Raw genomic sequence first — 14,210 nt, forward strand, 5'->3', positions numbered from 1 at the left:
CCAGAACTTCAGTCCTACAGCTAGGTTGGAGGCCATGCCCAACACTTTACCTCCTCCTATGAATACCCCAAGGGAGTTATTTTGACAAAGTCTTTGCTCAGCCATTTAGAATGTGGTTTTTATGAAGATGCCAACTCTGAACGACAAGGCAAGAAATTCCCTGGGTAATGGAATCTGAGATCTACTCAGTTTGGATCCACTAATAAATACATGAGCCCTCAATGTAACTCTAATATCCATCTGATATTAATGTTGCTACCAACTGGGCACTGAAGTAGGACTCTAAAGGCACATCAATGTGTGCAATGGGGTAGAGAAAAAGAATGACAGTACACCCATGAATCAGTCCCAAGTGCACCAGTCCCAAGTGCACCCACTGGAACATAAGTTGAGTGCTGAGCTTCTCTTTGACCACTTGTCCCAATGGATTTCTGTTATGATCAGAGTTTTATTAAAAACTGAAGAAAAATGCTTGTTGGTTTCCTAAAAAAATCTGGGGCTAAGGTGCTTTAACAGGGATGCCTTACCACATCCACCCAGCAGCATGAAGGAGACCTAATTCTGCCAGCTTATCAGTCCTTCCTGGAGAGTCCATTGACATGAGAGCCTCATGTGCCCCCAAGCCTTCACCCTAACCAAGGATAAATATATCCACCTTTCTATGATTCTAGAAGATACAACTGGAATTTCTCAAATTTTGAGAGGAAAAAACAAAACTGGCCCAGCACTTCCAAATTCACTCCTTTCTCATCAAAACACTTCCCCTAGACTCCAGCCTCCAATTTACATTAATGATCAGATTCTTGCTCTCTGAAGTGCCCTTTGCCTACAGCTTTTTGAATTTTTTGAAACTTTTTCCTCTGAGAGGGAAAACAGCAAGGAGGAATTGAAGAATAATAGGAGGTATGCGAGTTCAAATTCCTTTAGGAACCCAAAGGATGCAAACTGCCTGGATGATTGTTTTCTAACAAGATTCATATAAAACCTATGGGAGCCAAAGGACTGGGATGGGAGCTTTCATTTGATCACTTGGGTCCTCTCCCCACTGAAACTCAGCAGCTGTATTGACAGTTTTTTGGCTAGACACAGTTGTGTTGTCTAGTGAACGCTTGAAAGTCTACTAACAATTGTGTCTGGCGGTTAAGTAACCTTAGTCCTGACTCAGAAACCCTGGCCTAAGATAGTTGGGAGGTGTAGGGATCCCACCTACAAAGTGACTCTCAGCCTCAACATTCCTGGCTTTGCAGCCCCTCCTGGGGTTATGTAGGGAGCAGAGGCCAGACCTGGCCCTTGTGTTCCCTGGTGTCCTCATGGAGAAAAGCATGCTCGCCTGGATACTTCTCCCCACATTGTGTTCAAACAATGTACTGGTGTGGTCTGCAGAGCACAGGTGATGAGGTGATGGTGTGCAGTGAGAAGTTCCTGAGCCTTAGGTACTCCTAGGGAGAGAAGGGAAGAAACTTGTACTTCAGGTGGGGGAGTTGCAGATCAGCCTGTTCCAGTTTCAGCTACCTTGGCTACCATTTTCTCTCTTGGATGACATGATGCCCAGGGAACCATAGACGGGACTAACTGGGCCCCAGTGACAGCGCTCTCAGGGAGGAAGATTTTAGTTGAACTCAGATCAGATAATGGCACCCATCACACCACATGATGTGAATGTAGGTCAGGGTGCCTGTAACAAGGAGGACCTAGGGATTTTGCAACATCTTATAAAAACCCTATAATCATAGGAACTGAGGGGGAGAAGCAGGCTATAGATCTGCAGAAAAAATTGCCAGTGCCTTCTCATACCTTACCCTGGCCACCTCGATCCAGTTGTGATCACACAGTTGGCCACGTGACTGAATTGTGCAATGGTGGCCTGAATGGTGGGCACCACATTCTTTACCTGTTTTATTTCTCTGGGTTTAGATAGAGCCCAGAGAGTCATAGGGCACCACTTCTTGGACAGCTGTGGAGGAAGACAGTGTGACATGGCATTCCAGCTAGAGTTTATAGTTTCACCCATCAAAAGGCAGATGGCTGTGGGCTGAGTTGGAGATCAGAAAGCTTTAGCTATGGATAGACACTTCAAAATAGCTGGGTTTTATTTTCTACCTGCAAGTTATGCTCAACTCATGATGACCTAGAACCTAGCACTGACGTGGAAATCAGCGGCATTTTCTCCTGGCCATCCTCACAAACTTCCAGCACCAGAGGAGTTCTCAGTCTTGTTAATTCTGAGGTATTGTTTTATTTCCAACCTCACCTGGCCTTGCTCCTTTATCTAGTCCAATGACAGATATGACTGGGAGCTCTGTTTGGGTGCTCATTATGTAATCTAGTGCACTTCAAATGCCTACAAGATAAGGCTGGCCATGTCCAACAAGGGTACTTCTAACACTATGGGTCTCTAATTTGTATTGACATTACATTCCTGAAAGAAGCAGACACAAAACTCCATGCACTTGTGTACTCAGCTGGGCTCCAAGCAGATTTGAGAGCAGTCTACTCATTACAGCTCTAGTCTAGGGTCCCTGTTGCTGTGAGTTGGGATGGGTGTATTGACAGGGAGTAAGGGCTGGGGATTTGGCTCAGTGGTTCCACCACCTGCCTCACAAGTGCAAGGGTCAGAGTTCGATTCCTGGTACCCAAAAACAAAACAATGGAGTAAATTAGGAAGAGCTGAGAGCTGGTGTGCTGACCATGAGCCTTTTAGGTGCTGGCTCCAAGCCGCATCCTCCCTTCTCTGTTGCAGGAACTCTAAAATTCCATTCATAACACTATAACTCTCACTTCTTGCAAGAGAAGACCCAAGACCATATCTCTCTCATAAGAATCATAAAATATCTGAGCTCCAGAGTTTTATCATTCTCTTTTCTACCAAAGTCCTCATGTTCATCGCTCGTTTATGGCCATTCCTCTATTCTGAAAGTCCGCCCACTGTATGAATGATCCCTGCTATGCCTTATGAGGTAAAAAATGACTGTTTGCTTTCCCACATAGATCTGAGGCCCTGTAATTGTCTGTTTTGCCCACTGGATTATGCCATGTGTCTAAAAAGTTACCAGACAAAGTAAGTGCTATGTAGAGATAGGTTGAATGCATGAAACACAAACATACCCTTCCCTGATGCCTGAGACAGATTGGGGCTTCCCTTCAACATGAGGATCCCTTGTTTAGTCTGTATCAAGGAAAACACTAGCTAGATGTGCTTTGAAAATTGGAAATTGTTTCTGCTATTTACATTTTTTTTAGCATAGATGGATATGGGCTATTGAGGCATGAAGCAAAGAACTTCTTTAATACAAGAATGGATAAAATAAATATGAAAAACAGCAGACTGCTCTGCACCCTTTCTACAGAGCCAGGTACTAGGTACCTGCTTGCCATGTCTTATGCCACTTTATTTCTGTAAAAACCCTGTGATTTTTTTTTGTTTTGTCACCCTTCTTTGCTGACCAGTACATTGAGGCCCAGAGAGCTATGATGCCATTTCTAAACATGGTATGTGGCAGCATCAATACTGTGCTTTGGAGAGTACAGACACCCACTGAAGAGCTTGTCCAGGGAATATGGCACAGTGTCAGAGTACTGCTGTGTACACAGGAGGTGGTGAAGTCTACCTGGAATAAGTCTATGTTAGATGGATGGTACCCGGAAACCCACCAGCTTCTCCCTTGTGCCTGGCTGGAGAGTCCACATCGTTCAGGTCTCCTCTTGGTTCAGGGTGGATTCATTTTCACACTAGAAAGAACAAGGGGGGGACCCCATGAACCACCAGGGGACTGAGATCTGGAGTTCAGACAAGGAAGATTCAACTCATAGTTTGTGTGGAGGGCATGATCGTCCAAGGTGAAAAGGATTTGGAGCTTTCAGCACAAAATTCAATGTGAGGGCCAGATAATGATAGACAATTAGTATCTTCAAGGTATCTTTAAGGCATTTTTATTACCTGTGGAGTAGCAACACCTAGCTTTATTAAAAACCTGCTTGAGGAACATTATTGCACTGAATCCTCAAAACCATTCCCATTGTAAAGATGAGAAAACAAATGTTTCTGATGTCAAAAGGCTGCTTAGTATCACATCAGAAGTGAGAACTGCACATAGCATGTTTGGAGTGCACTTCATCCTATGCTGCTTGCCATGTGGTCTGCTCTTGATGCAGAGCAGAAGAGTCTGGGGAAGTCTCCTTTCCTGCACACATTGAAGAGAGTGGATAGGACAAACCCCTTGGAACCTCTCTGACTGAAGTGACACAGCTGTTTTCCCTGACACAGTGTTAAGGGCTGTCTTCAAAAGCAGTTACTGGAACCCCATCTCCCTCACAGACATAAATGTTGGGAGATTCCAGGGTGGCCTCAGAAGAAATCATTCTAGCAATGGCCTTTATATATATAGGCTCTAGAATTTTGGGAAAATACATTTCTGTCATCAAAGCCATCACTTATGTCACTGTTCTGACAGCCTTGGAAAAGTGATACCACCTATTAGGACACACATGCACTGCTCTCTGCCTCATGCTGAGATGAAATGGAGTTGAATCCCTCTCATCTCAGTCTGCCAGCAGAAGAAGGATGAGCTTCTGCAAGAATTTACCTATCTAACTGGAATATTATGTAGCCATGCAAGGGCACAGCTGGTGACCTGGTGGGGCTATGGTGATGTGGTCTTGAGATGACACTGCTGACAAGTGTGTGGAATAGCTTAGCCGTTTTGTGTGTGTGTGTGTAGCTCTCAGGCTTTGTGTAACCTCCCTGCTGAGAGTTTAAATCTGAAGAAGGCCTGGAGGATGTTTGGATTTACTGCAGAGTTCCAGCCATCCTTAGGCATGGGTTTGGATACCTGAAACAGTTAGTTAAAAGCAGTGGCACTAAGTCCAGATACTCATATCTTAGAATAAAAGTGAAATGATACAGAAAATGTTTTCTCTGATATCTCTACGAATACATGATACAGAAATTTATACCTATTCAAGTTGCTAAGGGGAATAATGAAGGTTAGTTTTTTTATTTTAATGTTCTGGTAAAATTCCCTGTTTTTCTGGAGTATTAGTTTGGTCTTTGGAGCATTGATAGCCACAGATTTCATGCACAAAAGAGTTTCTGAACTTTGTTTCTTCTCATTTCTTTCTAGGTCAGATGTACCTGCATTGTTTAACAAAAAGATATCACCTGTAGACACAAATTTCATGTAGGTATTTAATAGTGATAGTCAAGAATAGTGTTCATAGCAGGGATTTTAGAGATGAACTAAACTCAGACTGAATCATTTAGATCTGGATATAAATGAGATGTGTTTTATACCTAAAATTTTAAATTAGACTTGTAACAAAGAATCCAAGCCGGGACTGTATACATGATGATTTACACACTTCCTCTTAGGAGTGGAAATGGACATGTACATCTATGCCTAAGGATGGATGGAACTCTGCAGCAACTCATTGCCACCATCTTCTTCTTGCACTTCTTGGTAGGAACATTCTAGATCATTTTGGGAGAACACCTTCACCCTCGAGCCAGGACTCAAATTTGTAGTTTCAGGGGTGGATTCTGTTTGGTTTAAACCAAATAAGGACTGTTGTTTCCATGTGTACACAGGTTTGTTATAAAGATAGCATTTAAAAAAGTCCAATCAGTGCCACCTGCCTCTCAAGCACAAGGTGCCAAGTTTGATCCCTGGTGCAAAAAAAAAAAAAAAAAAAAAAAAAGTCCAATCAGAAACATGAAGAATTTTATATGAAATGATGGAAATGATTTTCTTCCAGTATTAGGAAAAAGAGCTTGGAACTGCTACAGCTAGGGGGGAGGGAGCCTGTAATTGTGAAGAAGGCATGCCTAAGACCCCAGGAGTGGAGTCAAGTCTGACGAAGAACAAGTGTGGATTCTGGAAATTTTTAAAAATCCTAGTTCATAGTCGAGCATGGTGGCACACTCCTGTAATCCCAGCACTTGGGAGGCTGAGGCAGGAGGATCGCTATGAGTTTGAGACCAGCCTGAGCTACATAGTGAGTTCCAGGTCAGTCTCAACTACGTAGTGAGACTCTGTCTCAAAAAACCAAAAACAACAACAACAAAAAAAAACACCCCAAAATCCTAGTTTAGATTGGTTCTTGAAGTTGAATACATGACATGAACAAGCTAGTTTTGGTTGCTTAAGAATTTCATATTTATTTAATATTTTTAACCTGAAAAATTATTGAGTGATATGAGCCCTGTATTTAGCCAAAACACAGGGTGTGGGCATGATAAAAATCACTTTAAAGTTTATTCTGATTGAAAAGGATGCATGTAGTGCTGTGGGTACAGAAGACACCAATATCTGTTGTGCCTTGTACATCACTTCCCTAGGCCCATGAGGAAGAAAAGAGGTAAAGAGCTCAATAAACTGTGCTACGAAGGTCCCTGTAGCTGCAGAGAGAGACTGCGGCAACAGATGGAAACAGGCATGAAATGCTAGAGACTTACCATGGAGATGACCAGGCCCTGTGATGAACAGCAAGCATTGTCAGTGGCTTGAGATCAGCAGAGCAACGCAGATCTTGGTGCAGATAGATTGCTGCTTGGGAAGTTACCACAGGTACAGTCAATTTATATGAATCCTGGAAGAGATAAAAATGAAAACCTAATAGGAATAAGCATTCATATTTGTTTGCTGAGATGAGCCTTGGATAATGCTGTGTTGGACACCATCATTCAGGTTTTCCCAACAGTCTCTGGTGTGTGGTTTTTCATACTTGAAGACATTTGGTTTACCCAAAGAAGGAAGAGGAAGATAGTGCATCCTCAGTACTGAAAATGTCATTTATCAGTGGAGCCACAGATACTACTTGAAGACTTAAAATTTCTAAGTGTATAAAGGGATTAGATGTTCATTTTTACCCTCTGCATCTGCTGTGGTAGCACTGGACTGCCAGTTAAGAACTTGAGTTTTATGCTTGGCTCTTCCTCGATTATCCCATCATCTGGACTTCTAGGTTTTCCTTTGCCACTAACTAGAGATACTTGGGAAATTTACAAATGTACAGTTTATTCTTCTTTAAAATTTAATTAGTAACTAGTAGGTCACAACAATGGGTATTTGTGGTGCCTAAATGGAGTAGCATATCCAGATCCTTCAGAATGGTGCCCAGAACACAGGAGGAGAAAGATCTCAAATGAGGCCACACAACTCCCCACAATCTGACTAGGGGTAAAAAACAATATTATTAGTAGGAAATCTTATTAGTAGACTTCCTGGCAGTGAAAAATCCTTGAATTTAAAAAGATTTTTAAAAATACTCAAATTTGTAATTCTCCTTCCTGTTTGCCATATAGCTGAAATTACAGTCTACAGATGACACCACCACATCAGGCTCTTTTTAATTCACTACTTTATGATTTATAATCTGGCAATTTAGAGCTTTTCATAGCCCCATTACATTTTGTCAGCATATTACTTTTGCTCAGACTACCCTTTGTGTCTGGCATATCCTTCCTCCATTCCACCTCCACCCTTTTCCATAGTTAGTGTAATCTTTATTCTGGTACAAATTCAGAATGCCTAGCAATTACTCTGATAATCTGAATTAAGGGTTACACCCTGCTGCTCATATAGCAATATCATATCACCATCAGGATATCCACCTCATATTTTAAAAAGTATTTATGGGGTTATATTTCCCACAAATGAGTTCTTTGTGATCAGGAGCTGCTTATGGATCTTTGTAAACTCTAGGCTGAGCATGGTTTCTGTAATATCAGTTTAGTGAATTCTTTATCACCATCTCCCAGAAACATTTCTCAGGAGAAAACTATCTTTGACTCATTTTGCCAGAACCTTTTGAATTTGGCAGTGGTCAAATCCTGTAAGACATATTATTTTGCTACTTGTAAGAATTAAAGGCTTTGAGCCTCAAAGTTGGGCTTTGAAAGATTAAGTCATCCATAAAATAGGTGAGAGGGTATTTTCTCCATATCTTATGATAATCCAAGCCTTTTTTAAAATACTGGAATGTCAAGACATGTAATAGTTTGAGCTGGGGATGTAGCTCCTTGCCTAACATACATGAGCCTCTGAAATCTAATCTCCAGAAATGCAAAACAGCTAATAGTCATTATGCCATGGTATTTTTGTTTGTTAAATCCTAACTGTGATGCTTCTACTAGTAGTACACATGATTCACGATGCAGAAAAGTAAAATGGATTTGTATTTTCTGAATGGGGCAGTGTTCTTTAGTCATGTCCCTGGAAATATTCCAACAATGAATACCTTGGACTTTTCATCCCAAACCGTATTCATGAATTCTAGTGCCAAAGTAAGTATGATATCTGAGCTGTATAGACCATAAATAGATTTCAATTCCATGCTTGTAAGAACTCTGTAATTCATATTGACACTCCTCAGTTACTTGATATCAAACTTATTGTAGCTATGAGTCCCAGAGAGGAAAACTGCTTCATCTACACTGTAGTCCCCCAAGTCTGTCGTATTTACTTAATACACACCTAGCATTTGCCTATGGGTGTATCTTTAATTAAAGATATACTCAAGCGTAATGCTGCAGAGATATTACTGATGGTGTAACTTTTCATTAAGGAACATTCTACCGCCATGCATGGTGGCATATGCCTTAATACCAGCACTCAGGAGGCAGTGGCAGGATTGATGTGAGTTTGAGGCCAATGCGGGCTACATAATTCAAGGACAGCCTGAACTACACAGTGAGACTCTGTCTCAAAAAATCTGCAAAACATGGGACTGCACTCATATCCATGCTTTAGAGGGCCTTTTTCTTGTGATTTATTCATCTTTCACCATTGCTTAACCTCATCTGACTGCTATTTTATTCATGTACCTTTACAATGTATTGCTGAATGAAAGACAATGTCAAAAGAAACAAGATTCTACTATTACATCATCTGGAGCCTTTATTAAAAATTAGAACATTGTCAGGCATGGTGGTGCCTGTAATCCTAGCACACAGGAGGCTGAGGCAGGAGGATCACCAATAGTTTAAGGCCACCCTGCACAACATAGTGAGATCAGTGCCAGCCTGAACTACATAGCAAGACCCCCTCTCAAAAAAGCCCCCCCAAAATCAGAGCACTGATCCTTTAAAATTATATGAAAACAATGTTGGATATGTCCTGATATAACCTTAAAAGCATCTCCTCCAACATAGGAATATCTTCAAAAGCTTCAGCTGGCACCTGTATATGCCACCAGAGAAAACAATTTTATTCATGTTGTGTATTTTTCTGTATATATATTTTAATCACTTAATGTATATTTTATGTTTGCTTTATATTTAAACTTTAATCCTTTCCCAGGTCTGCATGGCTTTTTTGTGTCATCTTTCTTTCATTTAACAGAACTCAACATTTAGCAATGTCACCAGTTAGAATTTGTGCTCTGTCACTTCTTAGGAAACTTAATGTCTCTAAGCTTCACTTTCTCTTCTGTAAAGTGAAGGTAACACTGATTACAGGGTCATTATAGTGATAATGTACATACCCATAAATTTCAACTTCTTTCCTTTTCTTGAGATTGAGTATCCAGAAGGACCCTGTCTCTGAGGTTAAGGAGCTAAGGGTTACCAAAACAAAAACAAAAACAAAAACAAAGGAAGATAGCAAGTATTGATCTATACAAATTCTCACTAGAGCTATTCACAGTATAAGCCCATGTGTCTTTGAATGTGTGTGTGTGTTTGTTCATCAGACTTTTTAAAATCTAAGCATAATTGGCACTTCAAAAATTCTGCCTAAATGTATGTATAATAAACTTCAGAAATCACAAATAAATAATATTCCACCCTAAGCACCATTGACATATTATGGTATGTAATTTTCAGACTTTACTACGTTTTTATGGGTGTTGTACTTGAATTGATTTATTATACATCTGTAAATAAAGCTGTTCACATTAAATATTGTATTTTGTGATCTTTTTCTCAAATAATTGAATTGAATTCCATTCAGTAATTTTATTCAGTATTTATATGCACAGCTTCTCCGTATTTCATGTTCTAGTCAAGTTAAAAAGAACAAACTACCTGTTCTGATTTGTGTGTTAATTCTATAAAGATCCAAGCATATAGGGTCATCCAGGTAATCATATTCTTAAAATATTGTTCTCAGGGACTTGGCATTGTAGAATTAACTGTTACTCCTTTTTCATCCATTAAGTTTATTGGTACATTTAAAGCAAAGCTCACAGTTACATCTGTCATTGGGATCTTGTACCTTTACATGATATGTCTTGGTTTTTATTTTTTCCCCAAGCCCCTGCCCTCCCTTCACCCTCTTTACCCTTCCTATTTACAAAGACTGTTTCCATTTTTTCACAATTTTTCTTTTCCCTTACTTTCCCCTTCTTCCCACTTCCCCTTTATCTGTTTTCCTCCTGTCTCACACTATCAATTATACCATTTAAACATTATTTACAGTTTTAGTTTTTCACACCAGAGAAACTCTTTGGTATTTACTTGTGTGTCCTATTTATTTCACTTAAGGGTATAGCCTTAATGGGCATCCATTTAGCTATAAATGTCTCTAGTTTCTTATTCACCCTTATTCTTTTTTTAAAATTGAGTTTATTGGTACATTTTAGGTATACAGTACAGTTACAGTTACTATTGGGATCGTGTGCCTTTACGTGACAGGTCTTGGTTCTCATTTTTTCCCCTTGTCCCTGCTCTCCCTTCACCCTCTCCTCCTCTCCTCCCCTTATTCTTTATTTAGAAACAGTACTGCAATTTTTCTGAGGATGCTTTCTTTTTCACTCATCAGATACACAAAATTCAACTAATTACAAAAATAAAATTATTTTAATGTCAACTGCAACAAATATATAATTTTAATGTGATTCTTTAAAAAAATTCAGTAGATTCAGGTTTTCTCCAGAGGCAGAGATGTTAATTCCTGCCTTTGTTTTCTTTTACTGCTGCTGAGTACTACAGCCGGGAAATTTTAATGACTAAAGATTTGTTCATCCCAGGGTTCTGGAAGTGCAAGGTTGGAGAACCTCAGCTGGTTAAGGCCCTGTTGCTGATGGGGACTCTGCAATACTCAATTTGAGCAGAGTGGATAGAGGTGCATGTGAAGGCTGAGCCAAACAGGCTTTTTAGAGACCAGCCTCCATGGTCTATAAACAGTGATCAATTACTGAATTAATCCATTCATGACCTGATCACCTCCTAAAGTTTCCCATGACAGTAACTATTTAATATTTCACAAAGGAGATTAAATTTTAATATTAGTTTTTATGTGAAAATTAAAACTAGCAATTAATTTATAAAAACAAAATGCGATTTAACTCAGTATTGCCATGCAGAATCCTGACTTTGATTCCTGGTTTGGAGGGTGGGTAACTAGTGAAATTCAGAAAATGTAAACATGCTCTGGCTACCTCTAAAAGATATTAGAAAATCTTAAGCCTCCCAATATGAAAAGATTATGATAAACTAATGGTGATGCAAAACTAGATAAACTAATATAAACAAAGCCTAGAAACTGACCCATGTTTAAAAATAAATGAAATATGGTGGATTGTATTCTTTATTACATTGTATATAAAGAAGTGAGTAAAATTAAAAAGGCTGCGTTTTCAGATGGTGTTTTGTATTTTTTTTTTTTTTGTACTGGAGCTTGAACTCAGGATCTTGTGCTTTCAAGGCAGACACAGTGCCACTGAGCTAAATCCCCAGCCCCAGATAGTGTTTTAAAAGAAATTAATTTGGGAAATTGATATAAACTAGGAAAAAATTAAAACTAGATTTGTACTGCTGTTATATAACTGAAAAAAATACTGAGAGATCTAAATGTTTAGAAACAAGGTCACAATATCTCCAGGAGAAAAAGGCACTAAGGAAACATCTCAACTATGACTCAAAATGCAGAGTTTAAAAATTAGACACATAAGGCTGGGCATGGTGGTGCATGCCTGTAATCCTAGCACTTAGGAGGCTGAGGCAGGAGAATTGCCACAAGTTTGAGGTCAGCCTGAGATACATAGTGAACCCAAGGCTAGCCTGAATTACATAGTGCAACTTTGTCTCAAAAAAAAAAAAATGTTTAAGCACAAAATTAACTAAAAAGTGTTTTGTATAGGAAAAAACGGTAAGAGCAAAGTCCAGAGACACACAAGGAAAACTACCTGTATCACAGAAATGGTAAATGTCCCCAGTGTGTGCATAAACTAAAAATAAACCATGGCCTGGACTTCAGATCCCTAGCAGATCTGAGAGGACTGGTCATGCCCACTGGTTGACACCTATGTTCAGATCCTGGGCCAAGGATTCTGGATTTCCAGTCTAGTACAATGCAGAGGACTTTGCCTATCACTGACCTTGGGGAGCAGGTGGAAGATTCTGTAAATCATAGCCTTGATTTGGGGGATGGGGGACATGGAGACTTCTGGGCAGAATAGTCCTTGGTGAAATACACCAAGGCCTTGGGGTAACAGAGAAAGCTGCTTGTAACAGTTCAGAGCCTGCTAGGTGCAGGAGGGCAGACTTGGAGGGAACCTTCCAGAGGCCTTGGTGTTACCCAGCAGTCCATGGCTGAAAGCCATTCATCTTGCTGACCCCAGCCCTGTGGACCACACTTCTGAGGAATGATTCCACACACCTGGCCCTGTGCTAGGTGCTGGGAAGAGGGACAAAGGAAAGGCATCAGCTTTTTCTCCTAGTGTTCAGACACAGCCCGAAGTATAAACAACACCAGGAGGGATGGAGGGGCTGGCCAACAAGCTGGGGTTTTGCTTTAATTTTTGCAGTGTGAGGGATTGAACCCAAGGAATGCTGACTACCTCCCCAGAATTCTTTAATTTTTTATCTTAGGCAGGTGCCCCATAAGTTGCCCAGGTTGAGCTCAAACTTGCAATCCTTCCAGAGTGCTGGGATTATAGAAATGACAGGATTGGTCGCTTGATTTGTCTACTGCATGGTTTGGTGCAAGCCAGTCCCACAGGCAGTGGCTCAGCTATGCTTCCTGTTGGGGTCACTTTGTGGTGAGGAATGGTTATTTAATACAGTTGTTTTATGTACTTCTTTTTGTCTGTTGTTCTACTATTCATCTGTTTAAATGATTGGTTAAATAACTTATGCACTCTTCATTAATTTTTTTTTTCGAACTCAAACATTTGGTTTTATTTCCATTTTTGCAGTTATGAAGTTATTTTATTTGGGGATTTCCATGGAAAACCAGTTATATTGATTTTCAAACTCAAAACATTATAAGATAAACGAGGTTTATAGGACTTACAAATGAAAAGTTAAAGTTTTTTTTTCTCATTGAGTTTATTGGTACATTTTAGGTATACAGTATAGTTACATTCATCATTGGGATCTTGTACCTTTCCATGACAGGTGTTGGTTCTCATTTTTCCCCTTGTCCCTGCCCTCTCTTCACCCCCTCCTCCCTTCCCTATTTACAAATACTTTATTTCCATTTTTTCTTTTCTCATTTTTTTCCTTTTCCCTTATTACCTTTCCCCTACCCTTCCCATTTCCCCTACACCTTTATCCCTATTTCACATTGTAAATTCTATCATTAGGATCTTATGTACCATTATAGTTTTTCACACCAGAGAAATTATTTGGTATTTATACATGTGTGACTTATGAAAAGTTGAACTTTGATAGCATTGCTTTGATATATGTGTTTCTGTATGTCAATTTTTGGTTTTATAAATACAATGTCTATTGTGTGTGTATAGTAATTTAAGAGGTTTTCCTTCATTAAAATAAAAATACATACCTCAAAAATGTTAACCATGGTATGCTTTGGTGCTCATGAGACATCTAAAATAATAGTTAAGCTAAATAGTTATGTATAACCCTAACCCTAAAAGGTTAAATTATATAAGTAATACTATTTATACCTATTTCTATTTATATTAGTAAGGCTGTTTCCTAAACTTCTAAATGGTCTAAAAATATTTAATCATTGCTAACCTCATATATTAAATGCATTTGTGTTTCCTAAGTGTACAGATCTTACTTAAAAAAGACATGATACTGATGACCCCCAGGCTAAAGTGATTCATGATCATGTATTTTTTTCAGGTTTAGGGTTATAGTGTTATTATATAGCTATGTTATGATGGTTATATGTAAATAATATGCAGTCCAAACTGTATCACTCTAAAAGTGAAAAACTGGACAACTGTAATATTTAAATACCTAAAAATACACTTTGCTAGAAAGATAACATATTTAGATTAAAATTTTCTTTATGTAT

General features: G+C 39.3%; 1 protein-coding gene across 4 annotated transcripts in view; it reads left to right on the plus strand.

Moving 5' to 3' along the window:
- LOC104864784 (zinc finger protein 260) overlaps positions 1-5,935 on the plus strand; it is a 40,894-nt gene extending 34,959 nt beyond the window's left edge. For 2 of the 4 annotated variants that reach the window (XR_004515693.1, XR_004515694.1), the window contains one exon: positions 5,121-5,138. Coding sequence is in view for 2 of the 4 variants with exons in the window: in XM_033759929.1 (XP_033615820.1) it covers positions 5,121-5,164 (44 nt within the window). In the remaining 2 variants the exon portion in view is untranslated. Of the gene's footprint in view, positions 1-5,120 lie in introns of all 4 variants that reach the window. The other 2 variants (XM_033759929.1, XM_033759928.1) reach the window with 2 other exon arrangements.
- Positions 5,936-14,210: the final 8,275 nt, after the last annotated feature.

The sequence above is a fragment of the Fukomys damarensis genome, unplaced genomic scaffold (assembly GCF_012274545.1).
Source record: "Fukomys damarensis isolate Sample0158 unplaced genomic scaffold, DMR_v1.0_HiC HiC_scaffold_38, whole genome shotgun sequence".
NCBI lineage: Eukaryota > Metazoa > Chordata > Mammalia > Rodentia > Bathyergidae > Fukomys > Fukomys damarensis.